General features: G+C 39.7%; 1 protein-coding gene across 6 annotated transcripts; it reads left to right on the top strand.

Moving 5' to 3' along the window:
* Positions 1–199: 199 nt before the first annotated feature.
* On the top strand, positions 200–27977 carry mrvi1 (murine retrovirus integration site 1 homolog). Of its 6 annotated transcripts, none has more exons than XM_067496464.1 (23): positions 200–670; positions 1995–2142; positions 4764–4792; positions 12488–12706; positions 15170–15276; positions 15363–15424; positions 16574–16747; positions 16954–17025; positions 17147–17193; positions 17474–17530; positions 17724–18095; positions 18213–18291; positions 18876–18993; positions 19111–19141; positions 20410–20550; positions 20778–20909; positions 22217–22370; positions 22547–22596; positions 23708–23842; positions 24348–24397; positions 25062–25172; positions 25379–25507; positions 26359–27977. In XM_067496464.1, exons 1-23 carry the CDS (start codon positions 215–217, stop codon positions 26519–26521), a joined length of 3036 nt encoding a protein of 1011 aa, XP_067352565.1. In that variant the 5' UTR covers positions 200–214; the 3' UTR covers positions 26522–27977. The 6 variants fall into 6 exon arrangements, with proteins under 6 accessions (XP_067352565.1, XP_067352564.1, XP_067352566.1 ...); XM_067496463.1 differs by having other exon boundaries at positions 17643–18095; XM_067496465.1 differs by lacking the exons at positions 200–670; positions 1995–2142; positions 4764–4792 and adding an exon at positions 6814–6939 and having other exon boundaries at positions 17643–18095.
* The last annotated feature ends 15 nt before the right edge of the window (positions 27978–27992 follow it).

The following is a 27992-nucleotide window of genomic DNA, read 5'->3' as shown; positions in this document are numbered from 1 at the left end:
GGAGGAACAGCGGAGAGTCTCGGACAAGGAGCAAAACCAAAGCCAAAGTGTGAGCGAGACTCAGATCCAGGATGCCAAGAAGGCGGCGGTGGTGAACTGGTGGAAAGCCCTCGGTGTAGAGAGGACTAATGCCTGGACAAAAAACACCCAGTCAACCCAGGAGCTCTCTGAGAAACAAGAGACGCTCCATCAAACAGAAAAGCCGATCACTGATATGAGGGAGCAGGTCTTTCACCTGTCAGTCTGTCCAAGATCTGCACTGGAGCGTGTCACTGTGCAGAAAAACAGCAGCAGAGTTCATCAGATTGACAAGGAGACCAACACTGAGAGAGAACAAGCAGAATCAGCTGTGAGGAAGGTGTTGAAGGATCAGAGGGATGCAGCAGTGGCCACAGAGATTACAAGTGGAGCTGCCTCAAAGCAGGAACAGACCCAGTTTCAGGCGAGCACAGACGGACTCCTGGCGACTCTCAGAAGGATGGAGGCGATGGTCAGCAATGCACTGGAGACCGCTGAGCTGGTGAGAGAGAGCGAGCAGAGGGTGAGCCAAGTGAGGGTGAGAATGGAGAGCATCACTCAGAGGGTGGAGGAGGCTCTGGGTCGAGCCGCCAACACCGACACACGGCTGAACATCCCGGAGGCCAGAATCACAGGAAAAGCTCCAAATCAGGTTTGTCCATCTGGGAAATCTGTGTTTGCTTGAGAGCAAGAGTGAAAGTAAAGTGCAGGTTCATTGTTTTTCTATTTATCATGAAAAGTCACAATAATTGAAACACTAACAGTTAAAATGCTTGTTTGATTATGTCTTTTTGTTGTCAGCTAAAATCCACAAAAACACCACGTAGGAAAATGACCATTCGAAAAACATTCGGAAAATTAAAAACATTTGAGTTGCCTTTTAAATCACTAGGGAATTATTATGTTGTAATACTCAGTACAGCTCAAACTGTTTCTATAAACAAAGCTTTGTCTTTTACTGAAGGAAAAAAAACTGCCAACATAAATCATGCTGCTGTGAGTCTGAGTCAAGCTTGTGACATTTATTTACTCTCTTTTCACAAAAAATACAGAAATGTGGTCTATTAGCTGCAAAATCTGACAACAAAGATTGTACATATTTTCTTGAACATAAAAATATTTTTGACAATGCAGTGATTAATATTGCATTTGGGATGCATAAAATGCTTTGGGATGACACATTTTATGTGAACTAATAAGGGACTTCCAAATGTTTTTGCGTCTGGCTCCATTCATTTGGTGTAATATCAACTTGCCACATGTATTGTCACATAATGCATGTGTCTGATTCATTGTTAGAGGCCTTCAAAACAATTTTTTACAAGACACAGGCTGTGGGGGTCCTGTCCTACCAGGTTGAGAGCCAGAATAAGTGTGCACATCTTCCTTTCTATCTAACTTTTTAAAGTTTAATAAGGGCAGTGAGTGTTTCTGTGTGTTTTGTGCTGTAACACAAGCACATGCTTAGTGATTAGTCTGTGTCACGCATAAACAAATACATATAGTAAAGGGGTGAAAGAGTATCAATACACTTGAACTTTGCAATATTATGTTTCAAGATACTGTATCGATTCTCAAAGACACTTTTTAATTAACTGTTTGTGACTGACTGTGGTTGGTTTAATTTCTGCTGCTCTGATTGCATAAGAGAGGGTAAACCTTTTTAACACAATTCTATGCATATGATGGTGTGTTTTTATACTATGACACTTTAAGTTAGATATAAAAAAACAAAACACTATATTGAACATTGCCTACAATGTCACAATATAAGCGAATACATCCGATCATGACCCCTGTATCGGGATACGTGTCCCATCAGTAGAGTTTTGCCATTACACAATTGTAGTATACAGAGTCTTATGCCTTGTCACGCACACTTGTCTTAGTCGTAACACTTGTAGCAGCAGTACTAACTCCACGTGAGACAGTAAGACAGCAATACACCTATTTTCTCTCTCTGTATTTTTCTGAAGGGTCCAAGTCCAAGTACGCTCGATGAATTTGTGGCTGGCTTTGAACCCGACTCCGATGTCGGGCCTGAAGACAGCGACGTAGGAAAAAGTGCTTCTCCATCTTCTGTAAGCCCAGAAGTCAGTGATCCAACGCAACTGCCCATGGATGGTATGCTGGCTGCATTACAGAAATACAACTTTAGTTTTGCTGTGGTTGATGGGTACATTGTGAGGAAGAGCTGAATTAAAGTCACTTCCCCTTCTAACGATAATCTCTGGAGATGGGCTGTAAATAGACTGTGCAGGTATTTACATTGCACACAACAGCTGGTACAGTGAGGAGGATGGGAGACAAAGCTCTGAGGGAGTGAATGTCATCTATACAAAGGGCCACGGGGAAAATTGGAGGAGGTCGGACTGATTTTAGTTTTATGTAAACACAGCGAGGGACCAGTACTTTTAGCAACATTACATGTTTAATTGACAACACTTTTATACAGTTTATACAGAGTTAAATAAGTGTTTAAATGAGCTTGGCACTTGTTTTCAGTGTCTGTGGTTTAACCCACTTTACATTTATCTTTGATTTGTTCTGGGAAAGGTTTTCATAAGATGCCATGAAGGCTATTGGATGCATTATAAAAAGCACTGTAAGCTTTTTAATAAAATCTTCCCTTGTTGCAATGTGTTTTTGACCAAAGGAGAAGGTCATTTCTTTTGCAGCCCTTCAGGAAAGGTCATGGCAAATATTTCCACATCCTCCTTCAATTGTTTATTTGTGATGTAGAGAGGAGCTCAGAGCAAATTAGGAGACAGTAGGTGGCCCCAGAGGGGAAAATCACATTTCAAACAAAGATGGTTGTTTCCATGTCTGCTTGTTTGTGTAGTTTATAGCCTTCTGTCAGATGTTTATTGTCCAGTGCTATGCTATTTTTGCCTACCAAATGAAGCTGCATCCCCATCAGCAAAGCTTTCAGTGGCACGAACAATAAACATTTTATGTCAGACTTAGCGGTCACAAAAGTTCACACTGGTGTAGCTCTAGATGTGGATAGTGCGTAACACAGTGCAGTTACTGTTGTGTGAAGAGTCTGTCGTGCAGAGGTGTTGGCATTCAAAGAAAGAGGCATCTAGTTGGGTGCAGGAATTTATTTTAACTACAACAGTTAGTTGGATTGGCTTTATTGTCCATTGATAAATGCAGTTTACTTATTCATTTATTATCGAACCTTTATAAAATATGTTTGTAGACACATTTTACATGTTGCATGTGTAGCTCACCTGCTATCTGGGAAAAAAATCTGGACGTTTGACAACTAGACGTTACTAGTAATTGTGGACCCATAAATTAAAGCATTAGCCCAAAAATGCAGCAAGTCTAGCAAATATTAAGGACACATGGACTAAGGGTCTATAGCCATGCTCTTTACAGTGTCACTTTTTCCATGTTAGTTAATGTGTTAGCTTTCAATCTTTGCCAAATCTTGAATCCCGACATTAGAATTAGAAGATAAACTTTACCCACGAAGGAAACTGTAGTTACAGTGCTGTAAAAGTGCTGCAGGACACATGCTGGTGCCATAAACAGCACAGTGGACTACTTTGCCTCTATTAAGTCATTTAAACCTGTTTTATTTTTCCCTTTCATCTCCCTCACACTGATAAAACATTAATATGAGACATTAAATCATCTGAAGACATTATCATGTAACATTACAAAGGATAAAAGCTTGTTCTTACTGTGGGTTTTATGTTGCTGTTTAAAACAAGAGACAGGTTGTGTGATGACTAATGATCCAATGGAGACTAAAGGTAAATAATTTAGAAAAGCAGTGGGTCTCTAATGCTGTGTGTGTGTGTGTGTGTGTGTGTGTGTGTGTGTGTGTGTATGTGTGTGTGCGCGCGCTAACTGTAAACCATGTGCTCTTTGATGGAGAGTCTATAAATGAGAGGAAGGTGGAAAAACCAAAACCCCTGCTGTTGGAATGTGAATTCATCTGTGGTCAGACTGAAGGCCTCCATGAAAAGAGGATATTTCTGCAGAGTGAAACAAGGGCTCCAAAGTGAAACATTGGGTTAAATTATAACAAATACGTGAAAGTAAAGAGAACTGCAAGCATCTACTGTACATTTTCTCCTCTGTTCCTTCACACTTTGCTTTGGGTGGTTTGTGTAAAGAGTTATGGAGAAAAATCTGGCTGCAGCATGAACAGGACACTTTAGACTTGATTTGTCAAAATTCATCAAAGCAATATTGCTTTTGTTTTTTCTGCATTCTTTCATTAATGAATAATACTCATTAATTTGTAGTCATTTGCAATCATTCTTTAATTACCTTTTGAATCACATGTTGTTTCTCAGCGCTGATGCTACTCTACGTAAACGTCTTTCAGTCCATAGCATCACAATATTACCAGCGTTTTTCGAATGACACAGTAGCCTTTACCTGGCCCATGAGCTTACAGCCAGCAGATCAAGCACCTCGTGTGCTCAAGATGGTTGCCAGGTTATTGTTGCCCCTAGTTATAGAAGTGGGTAAGGGGATGGGGGGTGGGTCACTTACTGAAAAAAGACTTATTCTTTAGTTGTACCAAACAGATCAATATCACACTGCCAGCATCAGCTTCACAGGTCAAAAAACTTTATTTCTTCCCTCTTTGTTTTGTCTTTCTGTTTCACTCTCTCTCATACACACTCTTTTCTTTTTTTAACCAGCTTATGACATTTGCATTGCACATGGTTTCCTGTTAAATGCAAATCAACTGTTTTTACTGTGTCTGGCTCCAACAGGTGGCAGAGGACGAGGCAGCTGCAGCAAGGTGAGACACTCTTACTCCTTTATTACTTTAAAACACAAGTCATTTTGGGACTTGCAAGATGAACTGCATGTTGAATAATGCAGTGTTTCTCTTTTATTGCTTTTTAACTGGAATTTTGGACATTTAGTAATTGTTTTTGTAGAAGATACTTGCTTTCAAGCTTTCGGACGGCTGTGGGAAGTAGCTTAGTACATTAACAAAAGTATTTATCAGTATTGAGTATATTCTTGTTGTTATTTGAGTGTTTCCATTTAACATAACGTCTAATACTGTACTTTTTGTCCAGTCCACCTACACAAGCTTAATTCAAATTTAAGGATATTTCATTTTGTTTTGTAATAAAACCATCTGCTTACAACTATATTATGTAGTCATGAGTGTTGGTAGCAGGATACATTTTTAGATCCATGTTTTACATAAACAAATGATAAACTACATATAAACTACATATAAATTACAAAAGTTCCACCAGTGGATCCCAATGTTTTGGCCTCGTCCTTTAAAAAAAGTACTTCTCAGAGAAGTTGTTAGAATCTCCTCCAAACAGTGTAACGTTTACAGAGGCAAAATGATCAGTGAAAAATTGAAGTGAAAATTGAAGTGAAAAATAGAGAAAAGTAAAGAGAATTCAAATTTGATTTGTGAAGCAGGATTTATTGTGACTTTTGCAAGGAGCCTGATCCCAGTTTTTGTGGTATTGTTTCATACTTTAGGTATGTTTTCATCTTTATCAGAAGTGATGGGAGTGATTTTGCAAATACTTAATTCTTCACTCAAGTTAAGGCATAAAGAACATGATCTAAAACTTACTTGAAGTAGTTCATTAAGAAAACAGCATTTTTTAAACTACTGAATTTGATGCAGCTGATAAGAAAAATGTGTAAGAGTGGTCCTGGCTGTATTTGACAAACATTCAAATGTGGAACATATACCTATGAAAAGTTATAGTTATGAATCAAAAGTAAGCACGAAGACTCAAAGACAACACATCTGGGACAAGTGATGCTAAATGTACTGGCTGGTGCCATCATTAGTAGCAGTCGACTATGTTTTGTATAAAACATCAGCATCTGCGAAATAAATAAATGTAGTGAAATAAAAAGTACAATCATCTGTGTAGTGGAGTGACTTAAAGTTGAAATACTCCAGTAAAGCACAAGTACCTCAAAAATTATAGTACTTGAGTAAATGCACTGATATACTTTTGCATAGAATTTCCAAGGCAGGACTTTCCTGGACATTCTTCCCTTCATAAAAAATCTCTCTCAAGCTGTGGCACTTAACGCTACAGTATGAAACGTTTGGGAATTGCAATGTATCTAGCGTAAAAGCCTGTAGCACCACAAATGCCAGTGCAAGGAACCTTTAACATTGGCACGTTTGCACAGCGTTTGATCTTCAAGACTGGTCAGATGGCTGAGGCTCACTAAAGAAAAGCCTTTAGAAATTAATATCTCCACACAGTTGCCGGTGCTGTTCTGTGATTCTGTCACAGCAAGAAGATTGGAGGTTATGGAGCATATCTCTACTTAGTTTAAGACCATGAATCCACTGAACATCTCCTCCGCTCCTCCAAAAATCACTGCCATGCATCGTTTTCTACAATCTTCGAAATGATCAGGGATCTTAAAACTCAAATCACTCGCCACTAGAAAAGCAGCACAAATGGTGCTAGGTTTGACAACACAGTTGACCAAACAATAATGATCTTCAAGGGCTCGGAAGTGGATGCATGGATTCCTCTTAGGCTGCAGGATAAACACAGGCCGGACAGACGCTATCTATCTATCTATTGCAAGCGACGACACACAAATCAGTCTCAGGCTGCTCCCACACTATGATAAGAGAAACAAAACAAATCCTGCAGGAAGCATAACATACTTTTACATTTTTTTTTATTTTGATTTGAGGGATGATCAGTGGAACACACACACACACATACACACACACACACACACACACACACACACACACACACACACACACACACACACACACACACACACACACACACTCTCTCCACTGCAGTCCAAAGAGGCATACAGAGTCCTTCTCCTTAAATGGTCAAAGCTCCCAGGAGTGAAAGAGAGGCTGCTGCTGCTGCTGCTGCTGCTGGAAAAAGACAGGGAACAGAGAGGACAGGAGAAGTAAGGAGAAGCCCCGATGGTAGAAGAGTTTTCTGAAGAAGAGGCTGAGAGTGACAGTTGGATTGTGGGAAGTCAGTGTGAGGGGTCAGCGGCACAGAGTGTCTGTGTGTTTCTCTAGAGCACTACAGCGGTGACCTCAGGTAATGTGGACAGGACGTGGTGGACAGGTTTCGGAGTTTGGCTGCGTGGAGCTGTGTCTCTGACTTGGTGATGGTTTTAGGTGGACGTACAGACTTGGGAGATGCAGGTTGCGCTGCAGCTGTAGGAGCAACTTGTTTTTGGACTTTACCACAGTAGTCTGTGTGACTTGTAGCTGCTGGGGTGAGTTTACATAATCAACTGTTTGTGAAACTATGCCTCATTGTTGCTTCTTCTCAGTGTGTGATTGTGCATTTTTAATATTGGTGGTCTTTACATCTGATCATCGATTTCTTTCTCTTTCTCACACGGTCTATGCCCCTCAAATTGTGGCTTGGTTGCAACCACTTCCTCTGCTGCCCCTGCACTCAGTGCTTCACACAACCAAATTTTAAACAAATCTGGCAAGAGGGAGCAGGCTTATGTAACAGAGGAGGGGAGGAGGGTGCCGGTCCCATCGTCTCCTTCTGAGGCCTGCCTGCACATGCCAAGCTAAATCTTGTTCTGATGGACAGATAAGTTGTCTATATGTTTATTATAAGAAGATCTTCTGCCCTTAAGGACTTGTGGTGCAGGGTTTCTGGCTGTGCTCAGGCTTGTATGTTCTGTCCTGAGACAGGGAATAATTGGAGTGATTGAATTACTCAGCAGTATTTATCTCAGTCTCATGCACTGCTGGGGAAACCTACAGTGCAGGTTGGCATCTCCTCTTCTCCGTTTCTTCTCTCATCAAAGGACATTTGCTGGACATTGTTACAAACTGTTAAAATGATCTGTGGTTTCTTTGTTATTCGAGCTTCTTATTCGGCATATGTTGAGAAAATAAAACAACTGCTCCCGCTGTGGACAAAGTTGGAAATGAGTTAAATAATAAAACAAGCGGTTTCACAAATTTAGATTCAGTTCCTTTCCGTGCGTTTGGACCGTCACAAAAACTGCAGGTGTTTGTTTGTAAACCCGGCCTGAACTCCATGCTGGAAATAGTCAGTGACTCACGCTTATATTTGTACATGCAGTGGAATCATAAAGCTGATCTCCCAGTAACAAAATGCAAGACTTGTTCTGCTCCATTAAGGATATTCAGCACCTCAACAGCAGTGTGTAAAATCTGATGTATTGTGTTAAAACTTCTGCACTAAATGAAGAAGTGAATGTGCTTCAGTATATGACAGAGCTCCTCTAGTCAGGAAGTATCCTTGCAGCTCTCTGGGAGACAGTTAAACAACCCATTTCCTCCCCAGTGACTCACAGTTTCTCTGTCCCTATATGTTCCCAAGAACTTGTCTGTGATGATACTGAACAGCACTCTGTGTGTTCTGGGCCTGAATTCACAGAGGATTTGTCCTGCGTTAAGTGCATGCCATACCTCTGATATAACCAATAATTCATCACACGTTTCACTCGACTACAAGCCCTGGCGGTAAAAACAGACCCACACCTGTGCTGCTCATGCATACGCAAATGTGCAACTCTGTGTTTGGTGAGACTAAATTAATGGGGGTCAGACTGAGTGCACTTTGCTCTTTCAAAGGGTTAAATGTGCTCTGCATTCAAATTTACATAAATGTGTTAATAAATATTCAATTGCTGTGAGTTCAAACCAGTCGCACACATAATATTTAACTCAATTAGTTCATGTTTCCCATCATGCTCTAGGTAAATAGCTGAAACAAATGGTCAAATCATTTGACAAAAATCAACACGCAAACAGTTTGTTAATTAGATTATTCTTAAAGTGATTTTCAAGCAAATTTTAAAAAGTTTAGTTCCTGCTTCTCAGATGTTTGTTGTAACATTTAACTGACTATTTTGGTCAGACAGAGCAAGCCCTTTGAGAATGTCACTCTATGGTTATCTAATTTATATCTCACAAGACCATTCATCCATCCATTTAATATCTTTAACAGCTTATCCAGGGTCTCAGGGGAGGGGGGAGCCTATCCCAGCTGTCATTGAGCAAGAGGGGGGGATATGCACAGACAGACAACCATTCACATTCACATACAGGCAATTTAGAGTCACCAATAAACCTAACATGCATGTCATTACACCGTGGGAGGAAACCCACACAAGCTCAGGGAGAACATGCAAACTCCACACAGAAAGGGCGCAGCTGGCCGGGATTTGAAACAGGGAACTACTAGATATGAGGCAGCAGTGCTAAACACTGCACCACCATGCTGCCCCTCACACAACCAAATAATGAAATTATAAATCAAGAAAATAATTAGCGGATTAACCAATCAATACATAAAATTGCACGGCATGTATTACATGCTTTGTTTTTGATTCAAAAAACATGTGAACATCCAAAGTCGTTCCCAGGTTCTATCTTGGGAACAAGGTACTTTTAATTTTTACAGTTGCAATATATGTTTGCTGTCTGTTTTACACTTTAGTTAAAAATATTTAATGTAGAGTAATGCTTTTTTGTCTGTTATCATACACACAACACGCACTCATATTTCTGTTCCTTTATCTGCAAGGCCTTCTGTTTGTCTTAAGGTCCCTAAGGAGCTCATTGCCTCAGACAGCCTGTGAGAGCAAGTTACACTGGGTTGTACAACAAACAACCCAGTGCACTCAGTTTGACAGTCAAAGTAACGTTGGTTTAGTTCTAACTGGTATTTACTTGTCCTTGATCACAGCTGGTTGCTGGTTTTTCACTCAGATAAAACTGATTCAGTTGCTCCAAATTCATTCATGAGTCTGGATCAGTGAAATTTTATTTATACTGCGCCAGTTCTCAAAAAACCACACACACACCTCAAGGCACTTTGTAGAGTAATGTCAAGACCTCACAAAAATAGATGTTTCACTATGTTCAACAGCCAAAACCCCAAGATATGAGGCTGTTAATACATCCTGCAGTTTCTCAGTGAAGGAAGTTATGTTAACAGTCAAGCTTCTCACCATCCTTCCATTCTAACAGTTTTGTTGAATCCATTTCATTTCTCATAATTTAACATTTGCTAAGCTGCTTGATGCTGTTGCTTGGTGTGGTACACTTTGGTACTCTAGGTGAGACATCCACTGATGCCCCTTGGTCAAGTCACTTTTACATTGTACATTTCAGAAACAATGGCAGCTCAAGGCTCTTCATATCTGCATAAAAGCAAACTGATCAAATCTCCTAACATTTTCAATATCAAATCACTATTGCCTTAGGTCAGAGGTTGAATTTGCCTCACTGGGCTTTACAATCTGTACCACTATGACATTCTCTGTTCTTAGACTCCTGCATTGGTAGTTTTTACATGTTTAAAGTTTGTAGCTAATGCAACCAGGCAGATGTTCCCTGCAAAGAATTCTTTTTTCTTCCAGCTGTCTAGTCTCTATTTGGAATTAAAAATAGAATACATAAAAGTACAAAAGGTAAATATTTGGGATTTTGTAAACTGAACACACACTTTAGTAAACCTATTATTGTAGGGTTGGCCCCAATAAGGCGCTTGACACAACTACTCAGTTTAAAATGAGGTTTATTATAAAATATAATAGTTGGCAAAACAGGATGGAGATGTAGTAAGTCCTCCGACTCGCTAGATGGTGCTGAACTCCAGTCTGAGAGGACACGGAGATGAGCATCCTGACAGTGACTTGTGAACATGAAAACAAAACTTACTATTGTCAGTGGGAAGGTGAGCGGATTCCAGAGGAGAAGCAAGGTTTTTATGGGGAAGAGGGGAGTATGGTCCTGGCAGAGTAGACGAATCTTGAGATATTACTGATCTCTGAGTAACTTGAATATAATGTAGGGAAAAGGTGGGAGGAGGGGACACTAAGGAAGATGTAGTAGTCTGGATCCTTAACACAGAGGCAGGCCTGGTAGTGAGTGTGTGGAACGTAGCCGTGGTGGATCTTAATCCCTGATAGTGAAGAGAACTCCAAAATACTATTAGTGATATAATATGCAAACTCAAAAATACCGTTATTGACTCAGTGCCCTAGTGCAACAGTCTCGTAGCTCTGGATTCCATAAATCTCTTACGTGACACAAACATGGTTCGTAATATGAGAAGTCTTACAGTGGATAAAGTATTGGTCTACAAATGGTGCACATGAAAAAAACTTTCAACAGATATTCATTTGGTCAAGTCTTTGATACAGGTAACTTGAACACATGATGGATATTTGTCAAAGTTCCGCATTAGCGTAGTAGTAAATAATCACATAACTCAGTAAAAACGTAACATGGCATGATCAAAACGTAGACATCACGTGGTTACAAGGGCTTTTGAAAAAATCCTCCCTCATGGGCAGATAACAGTAAGTAATCCTGGTCATTCATTAGGCAACAGAGAGTCAATAAGGAGGGTTACTGCGGAGGTACATGTGCAGAGTGGTGAGAGCGGGTGAAACTAATTGGCGGTGATTAGTAAAGCGGGGGGCAATGCAACGGGACCAGGAACAGGAAGTGGCTGCAAAATAAAAGTCATGAAGGAGGAAGTGAAATTGGCGATCCTGACAATTATATCCAAACCATTGTCTAAATGTGCCACTTATTTTGTGTGTGCCTCAGTCTGTCCATCCCAATAAAAATGTCATGATCTGCCCTGTGTAGAGGTGTAGTGGTGATGAGGGAGGAGCATGTTGGATTTCGTTGACCTCTGGGTCATGATCACCACTAGACCTTGGATTTAAACACACTTTAATTAGCTGGTCCATTCTCAGGAAACATAAGTATACATGATGCCGTACATTCTCTCAACCTCAGGACTAGACAGAAGGCCACTGTAACTTCTCAGACTGGACAAGTTAGGCCCATGAGCCCACCACCTTAAACAATCAGGTTGTAAATGAGACTGAGACTGACCTTGTCAACCAACAGCAGCATTATTGATGCTCTAAAATGTCTATATGACTCAGAACTAATTGACATTTTATCATTTGTTAAATCTATATTCGTACTAACATCTGGTGTTGTTGTAAGTGAGTAGCTGGCAGTGGATTACTGATATGACAGCATGTCAGGCCCCTGCAGAATTTCCTTTAGTGTGAATATAAGGTAGAAATAAATGTACTGTGACCATGATCGGAGATGAATACGCTCATATTTTGTTTCAGATGAATTGCTTTCAGCCTGAGTCTGTTGGGAACATTTCTTCAAACCACTGCACTAAGACAGTGGAGAATGGTGCTATTTTAGGATTAGTTTATGGTATGACTGTTTTGTTAGTTCCAGTAATTCTTTTTTTAGCTGTGGTTTGCCAGACAGAACCTTTTTCTGAATGTTGCCATTCATGTACAATTCATTTCACAGTAAAACAGATTTGCAGCTAATGTTCCAGTTGAATATGTACCTGTCCTGTACCTAAGGACGTTTCCCTCAGCATTTGCTCATCTAATGTGTATCTATCTGCTTCTGCAATATCTTACTTTGTGTCTTCACGTGTTTATGATTTTGCAGCTCCAGATAGAGGAGACACACTTGCTGCAGGAATCTGCTCTTAAACAAAGTGGCCACAACTCCAGAGAGTTCTGTGACGGCCCCTGTGCTGCGGGTAGTGCGTTTATTTTTGCCCACACCCGCTCTCGCCCCTCTGTGCTCCCCACCATGCCCACACTACCTGAGGAAGAGGAGGACTCCCCTGAGGAGCTGGATAGTTCCTCCAGTTCTCCCAGTACAGTGAGTACAAATGCTGTCTTTCTGCAGCACATTTTCTGTGTTAGGCAAACACGTGCAAGTCCACAAAAACTGAAGTGGACTGTAATTTATTCATTTCTTTGTTCTGTACTCCTATTTTTGTGGTTTTCCCACATGTTTTATGACTCTTTGAAGGACATTTTTCTTGGCTTTTACAGTAAATGTCCCATAGGAGATCCACCAGAGAGGTCTTTAAAAGGATATGTGTTATTCTCAGAAGAATTTGCTAAGATCAGGTCAGGGTGTACTTTCCGTTGTCTGGTGGATATCAATCGTATACAGCTTTATCAATTTTGTTTGGGGCTAAATATATTCCATTCCAGGCTTTTTCAATAAAAGAATGACTCTACTTTACTTTGACCTTTTTAACCCTGGCATGAGCAAGTGCCCCCATGGCCAAATGCAAAGGGTCACTTTACTAATGTAGAATATGATGTTGACCCTTGACTTTCTGTTGGTGAAATGGAGTCTGTTTTTATTTCACTACAATGGGTCAGTGCTGCCGATACAGTGGGACAGTAGAGGAGGGCCACCCTCCTTAACTTTGACCACATTTCCATAAAAAATTGAATGACTTTAGCAAATTGTTAGACAAACAAAACAAAATCCTTTTTAATTATCTTAGCATGCTTCACATTCTCAATTCTCATTTTGTCAGGTAAAACTTTATAGCATAAAATATCTGCAAGTTTGTGCAGATTATTTTTTTATTCTTCTGTAATCCCATTATCACCACTGCCACAGTGAATGAGGTTTTTCTTGTTCTACTTTGGACAATGTATAAACTGTCAACAGCTAAATGTTCTGTAGAAGAGACTTCTGCTAAAAACTGCACAGCAAGGTCCAGGCTGTTTCTGGAAAGACATAATTTAAAGATAGATTCTTTTTGTTTGTTTTAATGATGACTATCTCTATGGCTAGACAATATGCCAATATATTTAAATGGGAATTATATATTTTGTCACTAGTGAATTGAAGAAAATACGAAGAATTTAATCTTTAAGGCGTCAAACCTACAAGTAGACCCACTAAACATCCTGCAGACAACAAAGTGTTAAACAGTTGACCCTGTGAGTCCTCAGAGAACGGTGTCTTCCGCTGCAGTTGCTCATAAGCACACCAGTGAGACTCGACATCTCTGCAGAATGTAATGGAGCTGGGTAATCTAATCTTCAGGCCATATGCCAACATTATAAAAGTATCCAGCTTTATTACGGCTCAGTTGTTTCTGCAGCCTGTCTGTAGTGTTGCAGGGATTCTTTTTATTGAGGTGCTAGTGCAAAGATACGTTCTGACAGGAGCTCTTAAGGAATTTGTGTTTGATCTCAGTCTCTGTTTACTCACCTTTAATAAATGAACATGAATTTCAGTTAATTACTAAATTAGAAACATATTGTTATTCATTCACTGTAATTTACCTGAGTAGAGACTTGTTTTTGTTTTTTGTTCTGTTTAGCGGTGAATCATACTTATTATGGATGCCACTTATGCTTTTTTTAGGATTTGTGGGGTATTTAGTGCCTTTGTTTGAGGCTGAGATTGTTTCCAATCCAGAGGACAAAGGTGGGGATGTTGTGCTTTAGGACTGTACAGCAAAAAGCCCAAACAAACCACTAGGCTTTGTTTTTATTTGAAAGCATTTTGAGTGACTCACCATTTCTCCCTCTGTAGTACATTTTAATGTGATCATTCCCCCTAATCCTAACCCTACAACTGTACTGTCCACCACTATTAAGATTTTATTAGACAGCTGTCTCTAAATAATAAAGCCACGTCATCACAGGGGTGACATTAGACCCTGCAGGCCTCAGGTCCATGTTGATGTTTATTATTGCATTTTTTGGCAATATTCACCACTGCAATGACAACTTTTGGAGGGAATTTCTTTGATTTGACACAGGCATCCACTTGGACTCAAGGATGAACTGGTTTTACGGATTTAACAGATTTGAAGCCCGGGTCTATACAGACCTTTGCTCTTGCCCAAAAACAATTAAAAACACATCAGACAGGCACTGCTTCTGTAGGTGAAATGTCTCTTCATTCCAGTACTCTTGACTTGTGCATGCACATTTGACTGGCTTACCTCATTGTCTGTATGGGCATTGTTTATTAGGTGATTAATTTAAAGAAAGATTAAAGTTTATTCCTTTATAATGTTGGTTATTATTATTATAGTGCATGTTCTCAAAATAAATTATGTTTCATCAAATTATCACAAACGAAATGGCCCACAGCAAAGTTTAAAGATGTTATCTGTGCTGGGTACCTAAATGCCACACAAAGCAGGAGCGAGTGACTCATCTTTGGGGTCAGCTCAGTTTTGCCCCTAAATATATTCAGTTCTGCCTTCATAGACAGAATATCCTTTAAATGTTTTACAGCTTTATACCTCTATTAAATAAAAATGTTTTTACTTTATTAGTCTGTTTTCTTTTTGCACAGTCTACACCAGGTGAAAGCCGAGCTGTTATCATGACCGCCCCAACTATCGTCTACCCACAACAGGCCACTATTCTCCAACAGGATGAACGTCATCTGGAGCAGGCCAGGTAAAATTCCACCATCTCACTGAAAGAGTTTTCTTTTCCTTTAGCTGCAAACTGACTCAGTGTAGCTCAATCATTTCTTTTCTCAGGCCACATAGTCCCAGAAGTCGCCTGGCCAGAAACTCCTCTGGAGGACCCATCACCACAGTTGGTGGGTAAACACTATCCACAAATACACACACATGGACAGGCACACGCACATGCACACACATATGTGCACACACACACACACACACACACACACACACACAAACATGGATGTGTATACTTCCAAGGACGAATAAATACAAAAATACCAGCTTCAAAACATTTAGATTAGGTTTTTTCATCTGTCTCCTCTGTGTGTCCTTCCACATGCCTGACATGCTTCTTGTGGTTTGCTTACTTTTGATGTTTAGCTTGTTGCCCTTTTCTGAAGAGAGGAGGCGATAAAAACATCCCTGAATCGAATAAACTTAATCACCTGATTTACTGGCTCACATCCATCTGTGATTTATTCCCTGCCACGAGACTTCAGACTGTGGAACCCATTTTATTTCCTTGACACACCACTCTGCTCCAAATGAGTTTTTGAAGTTATGCTTTAAATTTCTTAAAGATGTGATAGAATTTATATCGAAAAAAAGTTAACCTGATGTTACTATAATAAGCTTTAATAATCCTACTGATTAGCACTGATTCATACATTTTTTCTATATCTGCATTTTTGTTTGCTTGCACCTTGGCACGCAATAACCAGTAAGAGGAAGTGTGTGCGTGTATATACAGTAGAGATGGCAGAACTACCCAAACTCAGTCTTCAATTAAAAGTATCAAGTATCAAGGTCAGAACAACTTCAGAATCTTAATATGTGAGAATTTTGTTTGTTTTTTTATTTAATTTCTCTTATTCTATGTTAGGGGATACACACAGTGTATTTATTGTGAACTCTTTTAAAACTTTCAAAGTTGAAAAATATGGCCAAAGGTCTTTATTAGCCAAATTCCTGGTGTGGAACAAAAACAGCACAGCTGGTAAAAAAAAACAAATTTTTTGCCAGCAGGGGGATTAATCCATAAAAATGCATAATAATTTATTCGCTGATTATATTTTGTATTAAAAATATGCTTTGCAAAGTAACTGGTAAAAAAAAATGAAAGTCATGAAAGTATTGCAGTAAAAAAACATAATGATGAGATGTTGTGGAGTAAAAGTAATATAAAATGAGAAAACTTACTGTGATTTTAGTACAAGTACGTGTAATTTGTGCTCAAGTATAACAGTATAACAGTTGTTTACCACTGGCACTGTTTTTCTCAGACAGCAAAGGTAACGTGATCGACCTGGTGAAAGACCAGCTGCCGGAGCTGCATCTCTCTGAGGAAGATCGACAGAAGAACCTGGAGCTGCTCGACCAGGCCAAGAAGGTCAGCGACCGATTCCTAACGCGCCGCGGCCGTCGCTCCACCAGCAGCCTCACAGACTCACCCACAGGTAGTGCACATGCACAAGCAAACACGTGCACAACCAGACAGCTCAATATAATTTCCCAGTGAGTTTAGCCTTAAAAACACTTTGTGGTTTTCCAAGCATGCTGTGGTGAACTCATTCATCTTCATAACACCTTATTTAGTTAATTACTTAAAAAATGTCACTGAACTATATCGGAAAGCATTTATTCCCAAATGTTTTCTGCACAGGCCTTTCTCCTTCTCCAACATCATCACCTTGTTCATCTAGAAGCAGCTCACTGACCACAGCCCCTCAAACTGGTGTGTACTGTCTTTCTATTGTGCATGCAATCCACTACTGAAAACAAATATTTACTTGATTTTCTGTTACTCTATTTTTGCCCATTAGACTGGTTTTATTGGTTGTTTTCTGCTCTTGCAGCTGCAGGGCCCCCTGAGGTGACCCATGTCAGCTCACAGTCTGGTCAGGTAAAACAATTATTGTTGCTTTGAAAAAAGAACCTGGCAGTGTGAGGTACAATACCGACGCTCATTTAAATAATAGCAGTGGTCATTTACATTTTTTTGGGGAGTTTTTTTAAAAGCAAATCACTAAAATCACTTCCTCTTTTTGAAAAGAGCAGGACTTGCCTTAGCAGTCCTTAAGTCAGTCCTGCCTGATTTTAATCTGCTTATTCACGCAATATTTATTGGTCCAGGTAACTTTTATAGGAAAATTTGCAAGCTGTTGAGTTCTTCTTCTTTCTAGCATCTAGAGGTTCCTTCAGTGCGAGAACAGACTGACATAACAACGCAGGATCAGGAGGTCAGATTAACAAACTCACACACATGTGTAATTTAAATTCTCATACTGCATATTCGTTATTAACACTTCAGCAATGCTGTATTAAGAGTAGTCGTCACCTTGCTAACCCCAGGCCAGGCTGTTGGTGGACTGGAAGCCCATTGAGAAAAGGAAAGTGTCCTCTGGGACTCTAACGCCCCGTTTTGCTGTTCAGAAGGAGAACTGTGACCCCGCTGTACCCAAGAGTCCTCCAGCAGTCAATAAAGCAGAGGAAGGAGCTGGTTCCAGCAGAAACCCCAATCAGGCCCCGGCCACAGGGGTGGCCAAGCCTGTCCCTCGACCCCCGACTCAACAGGCCCCGTGTACAGCAGAGATCAAGACGATTGGGGCCTTCCCTCCACTAATGAGAGCAGTTTCCTGGGATGCTGTGGGCGGCCTTAATTCTAGAAACGAATCCCCAAATTTCCCACCTACGTTGGAGCCGACGCTGTTAGATAAGCCCAGGGATGGTGTCTTCAAGTCCTCAGGGTACAGCGACTTCCCTGTTCAGCCAGGGAGTATACAGAAACTGTCTAAACTCAGAGAGGTAAAGCATTAGTTCAGTACTTTACATTATACTTTCATCATTCACTCTTTTTATAGTCAAATATCCCTTTGGCAAAATGTAAAAAAGAATAAAAAAAATCTTTGTATTTGTATTTAGGAGCACAAGCTGATGCGTAACCAAAGTATAGGGGGATCCAAGTTACCAGACTTGAGTGAAACTGCTGAACAGGAAAAAGGTGACATTTCTTGTTTGCCCTCTTGTCCATGTAAGACATCAAGGCCGTGGACTTCCTGAATCTCAGGGAAAATCTCGTCCTGTCAGAAAATAATGACTATGTGTCCTTGTGTGTTGTTTTGTTTTAGTTTTTTGGGGTGTTTTTTTTTTTTCATGTGTGCCAGCCATTTAATGGCAACCTCTTAACAGAGAAAGATTTGCTGTTTTCAATTTCCGTCAGCAGGTGGCATAAATGTTAAAGCATGTGAGGCAAAGACCACAGGATGAAATGAGGAAAGAAATGTATTTTACATTTTGGAAAGAGGCAGAGTTGTAATCATAAGACTTGGATCTGAGTCAGACAGAACTGAACAGTAATGTACAAATGTTTTTCATTTTAATAGTCAGCATTTAGAGACCGTACAGCGAAGTTTGTAACTGTTAAAATTAACAATTAACACCTCAAACCTCATCAATCAATTTAAAAATTGAATCTATAGAAACAAACGTCAACTCTCCTCATTGTCCTGCAACACACTGGCTGCTTTGCACCAGTCTCAGATGAACTTGACCAGAGGTTTTACTTATGCAGTTATGTGTCTGCAGGTCCTCAACCCTCTCCAAACCCGGTCAGTAGTGAGGAGGCGAAGAAGTCTGATGCCATGCCAAACATTTCAGATGTGATGCTGAGAAAACTTAAACTTCACCGGGGTCTGCCAGGATGGTGTGTAGCAAACCAACTGCTTAACTACTTTTTACACCAATAGCTCAAAAATAACCCTCCGAAAATCTCAGTTACACTGTGAAGGAATTTAACAGTCAAACTCTCATTTCATTCTAGTGCACCCCCCCTCTCTGAAAAAGAAGTCGAGGTTGGTATCTGATCTGTGCAGGTTAAGTGCCATTACACACACAGTCACAGTCAGGCATTCTTATTCATAATTATGTAGTAATGCTGCAATAATCAATGATTTCATTTTCCTGTGGTGCTTGCCTTTAGGGTATTTTTGAAACTAGATTATACTAGTATTTGCCTTCTTGTCAAAAGTTAGGGTAAGAGATTTGATGGCACCACATCGTGTCTGTCTAAGCCTGTGGCGCGCAGTACAGATTGGTAATAGGGGAAAGCGACAACAACAACCTGCAACAGAATCAGCCAACTTGAACCTCAAAATTCACCAAATACCATGTTGCACATACACTTTTCTTCCGAGGAAAATATCAACTTGTTTTCACTTGTTACGGAAATTTTTACTTCAACTATTCCTTTAGTGTTTGTAAAAAGACAACCCAGTATCGAGTGAAAGTTTGAATTTAACCACACTTATTTACAAAAGCAAATCATTGAACTGCTGAGTAGCAGCCGATGGCTTTATGCCATGCTCTGCTTCCCAAATTAAACATATTCAGTTTAATTCTCGCATTTCTACGGAAATGATCCACAGTACTTAACAGTTTACAAAGTCAAACAGTGTGTTTCTTTACTCTGAGCTGTAAATTGGGTTCAAACACTTGTTCAAACAGTAGAGGCAGATATATTGTTTCACTTCTTACATCTCACGTGTTGGCCGATGTTTGTAGTAACCTTAGCCAAGCTGTTAATTGCACAGTCGTAAAATTGACTGCCTGGACTCAGGAGTCCTCTGTCAACAGGAAAGTGTTTTTCTGTTGCTCATCAGACCAGAGAGACTCTGAGTGATTTCCTGTGGAGCAAATGCAAACACTAGTGACGCTCTCAGGCTTGAGCTGTAGGCCCTCTCGCTGCTCCCTCAGGGACATGTCTGGATCAGGACAGTCAGAGGTCATATATTTCCTCTTAGCTGTAGCGCATGTATGTTGAAAAACTGTGCAGGCTGGCTTTGATCAACACAGGGAAACATCAGGAGGTCGAATGCCAGAATTACAGCTTGTTCCCTCATCTCGGGGTTGCTTGACACTAATAAAAATGCATATTAGCATTACATAAACAACCATAAGGAATTATTTAGCTGGTGTATGTGTGTGCTGTACTGTGGAAGAGTTGTCTATGAAAACCTCAGATTTATTTGTAGTGACAGTAATGATTACAGTTCAGCCTTTCTCAATGTGTTGTTTAATGTGCCATGCTTAGTGGTAAACTGTGTAAACCTCCTTTCCACAGAATGCATTTGTGCAGCTGTCACTGGCATTTCGTAATGACAACTACACATTGGAGACACGGCTCAAACAGGCAGAGAGGGAGAGGAACCTGACCGAGGAAGACACAGAGAAAGAACTAGAGGAGTTCAAAGGAGCGCTGAAGGTCAGTCTTCGAAAACAGCATCAAAAGTTAGCTGAAAGTATTTTGCAGAAGAACAGAAGAATTCCCTCTGGCTCTTTAGCTTATTCATCTTTTTAATGTTTCCTGGAAGTGTCCCACAGTAAATATTTATCTAGTCTGAGCAAGAGTCCAATCCCAGGTACAAAAAAGACGCTGATGTACGCTTTGTAAAGAGCTGTGGCCCAATGTTGTTTGTATATTTCTTGCAGATGACTGCACCACAGTGGCAGAACTTGGAGCAGCGTGAAGCCTACCAGCGCCTCATAGAGACGGTCGCTGTGCTGCACCGCCTGGCCACACGGCTGTCCAGCAGAGCAGAGATAGTTGGAGCAGTTCGACAGGTGCAGATATATCAACACGTGCATCAACAATATCAACAATGCAAAGCGAGAAAATGCAGAGCAATTTCCTGTCAGTATATGATATGTAAATGAAGTACTGTAATGAATGTTTGTGTGCTTTTATGGCTAACCTTGTGTAAGCCAAAGTGAACATCAGAAAACAGCTAATTCACAGTTTTTTGCAGCACAAAAGTTATTTATAACTCCAAATCTCTTCGATAAATTACTGCCTCCAGCTGCCCAGCTATTACCAACCACATTAGAGAAATCATGTTCTTAAATGTGACATTTTACTTCTTTGCATCCACTATTTTACACAAACTGGGTCTACTCCCAATGATACAATGTGTGTAGAATCTTCTTTCATCAAGAATGACAAACATATTGATGTGATAACAAGACGAATAATAAGAAGATTTTTCTGTTCATGCGTCCTGTTACAGGTATAACATTTCACCGAATTGATGTGATGTTTTCCCTCCTTTTCCAAACTTTTTACAGACAAATCTAGGCATTTAAGATTACCTCCATCAGTTACACAATAAAATTGGCAGCAAATTCACAATATGAGATGAGTGAAATGGTTCCTTTACTTTGTGTAAGACCTTCTTGTATAATGTCCCAGATTCTTATTTGTAGAATAATTCGGGGAAATGTGTTCCATTTGTTGGCATCAATATATTAAGGGTTATGTGGACTAATAACTGGAAACAGAGACAGAATAAAATGATTTTAAAAACAAAACAAAGGTTCAAAATGTTCCTCATTTTGTTGAACCACAGCAACAAATTTAGAAATTTTATGGAGCTTTTTAGGTTTGAAGTGTTTTGCTTGTGTCACATTGTGCTGCATTGTTAAGTTTGATTCAGTTAGATTACATGCAATCAACCTGGTTACTCAGGGAAATCAGCTTATACAGGTAACTAAATGTTATAAAGTTCCGGCAGCAAGCAAACTGAAAGCTGTGCTGCAGCACTGAAGAGAACACAAACTTAGCAGCTAGCTGATGAAGGAAGGTCAATATCAAATTTATCAAATAGAGATCAATATTATTCTCAAAGTGCGAGACCGAGCCGAACTACGAAACTGTAAATATCTTCCCGTCACAAGTCACAACATGCATGTCTGTATGTCAGACAGCATTCAGTTTATTTTGGTCCATGACTCAATCAAATTAATCGTTGTAAGGTTTGGTTACATCTATGGAAAAAGTCTTCAAACTGTCTTTTTTTAGCAGACGTTTCTGCTGATGTGCCCGTACATTGTAATGTGACCTTGTTTTAACTGACTTTGTCACTGTGCAACAGGAAAAACGTATGAACAAGGCGACTGAGGTTATGATGCAATATGTGGAAAACCTGAAGAGGACATATGACAAGGACCACGCAGAGCTCATGGAGTTTAAAAAGTTGGCCAATCAGAACTCAAATCGCTGTTATGGAGGATCTGTAGACACTGGAGGTACGACTATGCCGATGAGCACGTTCAGATCAGTTCAGTTTTCATACTTGTTAATGCAAATCACCAAGCAGCTTCACCGCAGAAACAATACCAGCGTAAACATAAGAGTCTAAAAATGTGGGCTTAGACAATAGTGTGTAAAACTGTTCAGTGTTTCTTTGTGTGTCTTTATAAAGATGATGGAGTTCCACGGTCATCAAGATCAATGTCCCTAACCCTTGGAAAGGTAAGCAATATTGTTTGTCAAAGTCAGTGAATTATTAGTAGATCTACAGAAAATGAATCGGTAATGTTAATAACTAAATTTGATCATTTCCTGAATTGTCATTGGATTTTGGGCTGTTAGTTAGACCAAAGAAGCTATTTGAATGTACAACTTAGATGTAGGTGATTGGGTATTACAAGTAAGTATAACAAAAAAAAGAATGATTATGTTTAAAGCAGCACAAAGTAAAGCTAAACCTGATCTGAATTGAAGAGCTATCTTACAATTCATTTTAAGGTGGCCGGGGTTGCTGTATTTTTTAAATTTCATGCTAATTCATCAAACATTGGAGTATTTCACTCAAAGCCACAAGCGTCAACCTCTTCGTGGCACCACTGGAAAGGTCAGTGAATCAACAAATGCATGAGGATTCATTCACTTATTCTGTGGATGTCTCATAACCATCCATCCCTCCATCCTCCTTCTGAGATGATTCAGTCTGGACCAAAGTGGTGAACACGTGATTCCACACGTCCTAAGTAGCTTTTGGCTCAGTGCTGGTGGTTCAAACCCCAGCTCCTCCAGGCCACATGTAAAAGTGACATACACTGAACCCTAAGCTGCTTCTGTGTGTTTACCATATCTTACTGTGGGGATGTTCTATCAAAGCCTCCTGTGCTACAGACTCACAAAAGAGCACTGGTAGTGCCACAAGGCTCACCCTACACCCTACAGTGTGATCTCATCAGAGCTGCATACATGTCACTTTTTAACAGGAATGTGAACTTCCAGCAAAACAAAAAGCTCAAGTCTGGTGAATAAACCCGAGTAGAGAATTTTAAGTCTCTAATGTGAATGCAGCTTTTGTAGCAGCTTCATAAAGCCTTTCAGGTGAGAGTGGAAAAGTTTTCAAGAAACCACAAACCAAAAAACCCAATTTATCATTAAACTGCATTGTTGGGATGTTTAACCACGAGCACAGACATTCACCTCGAGTCACACACATAAACAAAAATTGCATATTGTAGCTTTAATGTATGCAGTTATCGCTTCTTTAAATGACATTATCATGCTTTTGTAGATATTAACATATCATTTGAAGCTCTTGCCACTGACACTGTTCGCTCTGTAGGCTCTGCCCAGGCGCAGGGTGAGTGTAGCAGTGGTGCCGAAGTTTAACCTCCTGAACATCCCCGGTCAGACCCCAGCCACAGCCGGCCAGGGTCCCAGCACAGGACCTACCAGTGGTGCTGCTCTTCCTGTCTTGGTAGGTCTTCCTGTCCTGTCAGGAAATGATAGGAAATGAAATATCAAACAGTTGATGAACTGGCATTATAATCTAACAGATTGACCTATAGTTGTGTAAAAAGGGAAGAACAAATGTGTGATTTTTTAAATATTACCTCCTAGGTCTCAGTTACATAATTTTATTTCTTAGATATAATAAATTCTGCTCCAGGTTATACAGTATATTTATTGTATCATATTTGGCTGGTTCGGGTACTTCATACATTTGTATTTGTGCTTCAGTTTCCCCAGTCTTGAAGGTAAAGCTGTTTTTTTTTTTGCTACTTTTTATTACTAGTACATTTATCAGACAACTGAAATTAACAGTTACTTCCTAGCTTTAAGCTTTGCATTGAAAGAAAAATAGGATATCCTTGTAATAATAAAATACAATGTATTTAAACTGTGGTATTAGTACCTTTATAGTAAAGGATGTAATACATTAATACATTTTTCTTCAGCAATATTATGTCCCTTCTCTTTAGTGCGAATCAAATGATGTTAAAGGCAGCCCAGGACAAGCAGTGACAGAATGGTATGTGGGGTTGACACACACACACACACACACACACACACACTTCGTGTACAGTAGGTACACTGTTGCTTGATTCCTAAGGTCACGTCACAGTCCTTGAAACAATGAGCCAAGAAAAACCCTGCATGTCTAACCATTCTTATCAAAACCCTATTCTGCTGCTGTGGGACCTTTGGCTTGTTTGTTTAAATTCAGGATGTGTTTTACAGTGCAGAGAAATTCCCAGTGAGGTGAAAATAACCCTGAAAGCATTAAAAAAATAATCAAACTCAGCTCCGGTTGATGGATATGCTATCATGGGTTTTAAACTAAACATTTGTGGAAGAGTTTGACAAAGTCCAGGCACCGGTTTCCAATCATATCCTGGATATAAAGTGAGTCTGAGTAGAGCTCTCAAGTGTCTGAGCTGGATGTTCTGCGGGGAGACAAGAATAGCACTAACAAATGTGTAAAGTGCCTGCTCCATTTTTTTCTGTTTCTACTCGCAGTGCCTGCGATGGTGTCTGTAATGCGCACGAGCAATGAAGTACTGCTGCAGTTTGTCCATTATAAGACAAGGCCACAGTATTGTGATGGAACTGAAATATAAACTCCTCTCAGTTTTATAATGCCAGCTGTGACAGTGTCCAAGGCTGATTGCTCTTTCCTATCTGAAACAATGCAGTGGAAAGAGTGCGACGGAGCAGGAAAGTGAGCCAGCCAAGCCTTTAGTCAACCTAGAGGAGATCAGAGCCGAGATCAAGGCAAAGATTGAGGAGGAGGCATACAATAAAGGGTGAGGCCTTCTCTCCTGCTTATAAACTATACACAAACACATACTTTATGAGGACATTGTTGCTGCATATCATAAATCACCACATTTATGATACAGGTGACTTATGAATATAAGAATCACTGCATCACAGAGCACAGCAACACTGTCAGATTAGATGACATCATCCCTACGCAAATATAAAGTAAATGTGAACATTTCAAACCTAGCTTCCAAGAAGGACTGAAACACAGCAAAACACTCCTAGAAGAGAAGCAAGAAGTGGAAAATGCTGCAGAGATACTGCTGGAATCGAAAGATAAGGATGAGGAGAGCGGACGGAAGATGAAGACAAGCAGGTAAAGTCAATCAGCCCTAAACTGCAGTACTTTACTAATTTCCTTTCTTTTTAAAAGCTACTTGAGAAAATTGATACAACTCTCCTGTCTTTCTGTTAATTGGAAAGCTATGGCCAGTAGCACATTAGTGCAATAAAAACAAGCAAAAGTTGCGGTTGTACAGGCCAAGAATTAACATATACATTAACCTTGTGGCCAAGGGCCTCCTATCTTCATACAGACATGCTGTAATTATGGGATCAATCCTCTCCTCTGATGCTTGTCAAGAAAACAATGGAGTGTTTTCCTAAAATGTTAAATTATTCCCAGATTTAAAAAAAATATGTAACGCATGTGGTGTATGTTTTTCTTTGACTGTAATGACAGTATGTGTGTTATATTATTGCAGATGTATGTGTTCAGACAAATTCAGTGTTTAAATGGTTTCATATGTGCACTGAAATCTATCCCGGGAAACCAGCTGTTTCATTTACAGAAGTGACATGTTGAAAGGTTCCACATGGCACACGTCACTGCCAGTTAACTGCATGAAAGTAGTTTAAATAAAGCCTCTCCTGACTGAACAAATAGACAAATTTAAAATCTACATTAGTATCTTTACAAACTCTCCAACTTGTGGTTTGAAAGTTGTTTTGTACACTTAGTACAATTTGTTTCTACTAATGAAAAAGGAAGATTGGTTTGTGTCATGAAGATAAATACTGGTGCATAGTCAATGTTTTTTCTTTAACAAGCTACAGATTTGTGAATGGAAATGGATTTCCAGCACAAGACAAACAATCAACAAAACTGTGTGTGAATATTAAAGACTGTTAAAAACTATGTACTGTATGAGGTCTTTGTCTTCACAGGACGATGGAGCAGGTCCTGGTTCTTATTGGTCGGTTTGGACCCAGGATTTCCTTGAGTAGGCGACTGCTCTGGACGGCCCTGACCCTGCTTGTGGTGATGTGTCTGGTCATCAGTATTTTCACATTCTTCAGTGGCTACTACAACAGACGAGAGGACACGTAAGGACAGAAGGATCTTTTTGTGGCATAAGATGAAGATCTTTGTACTGAGGACAACAGCAAAACCAAAGAAACAAAAAGACCACACTCTGTTGACTTACCATATCATCACACTCGGACTCACTTGAATCCACGGCCCTGACTCTCAAGGGTCAAAGACGTTTTGGGAGGCTTTATAGATAATGTTACCTTTGTCATAGTTAACATGAAGTTATGATTTGGGATTTGGAAGGTAAAAAGGAGGCTAATTGTTTGCTACAGCATGAAAAAAATAAAAGTCTGTTTGGGACCAATTATATAGTCTGATAAAATATTTATGTATTTAAATTAGATCCATACATAATGATACATTGTAGTTCTGGAACTAATAATAATGATACTCCCTTAAATGCCACAGTAGAAGAAGTGTACATTTATCTACTCTCTAATGTTAAAGTAAAACCTTTCATGTCCAATAAAGACTTTGGAGATTTTTAATTAATATTTAAAGACATAGGAAGTGATATAATTGTTTTTATTCTCCTTTCATTTCTATAAAGTTTATTTAAAGATTTTAAGATATTAGCACATTCCAAAGTAGTGCAATACTTTGCAGTTGATGGTTCTCATTTGTGCCATTTTGGATTGTGTCTTCAGAACACTTGAGTTTCTTCTTGTATGAGAGCACTGTTTAGAGCTTCTTTTTTTTTAATCTTCTCCGCACATGTGTGCCTGCCTGTGTTGTTTGTTCTTTATGGATTTTCCTGTTCCGCCACTTCACCTTTAAGTAAAGGTGCCTGAAAACACTGCAGTCATTTTCATAGTGGCTGATACGATGAGGTGCTACCAAAGCAGATTTTGGCTGTAGTCACTCTATAAGCATGCAGTATAGAGGATCAGGACATTTTAGCACTTTTCAAAAGTTTGGTGACAAGATCAAAATGACTAACTGGATCCAGCATCTAGTTAGCTTAGCTTAGCATAAAGACTGGAAGCTGGGAGAATAAGCTAGTCTGAATCTAAAGCGAACAAAATCCACATAGAATCACAAGTCAAATCATTAATGCGTTACAGTGTGTCTTATTTGTTTATCTGAGCAATAACCAAACACTACAATTTAAAACTGAGAGTCTTCTCATTTTTTTCCCCAAAGTTGTATGAGGAACCTCTCTCTGTTTGCAGTCCAGCTAAGTTAATCAGCTCCTGCTGTAACTTTCTATTTGGTCTACAAATATAAGTAGTACTGTACTACTCTAACTGTCATGATTTGAGCAGGCGTATTTCCCAAAATGATGAAGTATTCTTATAAAGTATGTAATAAATAAATCAGGCACTTTTCATTGAAGATGTTTATATGTCACGTTAAGAAAAGCACTGGTGTAAATAAATTGATGATGATTGAATCTCATGCAGCTGCTTCAGTTTCAGGGTCGTGTTGTTAATGCTTTGCTCCAACACATTAAACAGAAGGGAGAAACACATTTACATGTATCTGC

Source organism: Channa argus, chromosome 2 (genome assembly GCF_033026475.1).
Source record: "Channa argus isolate prfri chromosome 2, Channa argus male v1.0, whole genome shotgun sequence".
Taxonomy (NCBI): Eukaryota; Metazoa; Chordata; class Actinopteri; order Anabantiformes; family Channidae; genus Channa; species Channa argus.
The sequence above is the reverse complement of the archived record's forward strand: the minus strand, read 5'-3'. Positions and strand labels throughout refer to the sequence as shown.

Coding starts and splice junctions, on each gene's coding strand:
- mrvi1 (XM_067496463.1), top strand. CDS start 215: ATGAGGGAGCAGGTCTTTCACCTGTCAGTCTGTCCAAGATCTGCACTG. Junction 17,026..17,146: donor GACCACAGCCCCTCAAACTG/GTGTGTACTGTC, acceptor CTGCTCTTGCAG/CTGCAGGGCCCCCTGAGGTG. Junction 18,292..18,875: donor AACTGCTGAACAGGAAAAAG/GTGACATTTCTT, acceptor ATGTGTCTGCAG/GTCCTCAACCCTCTCCAAAC.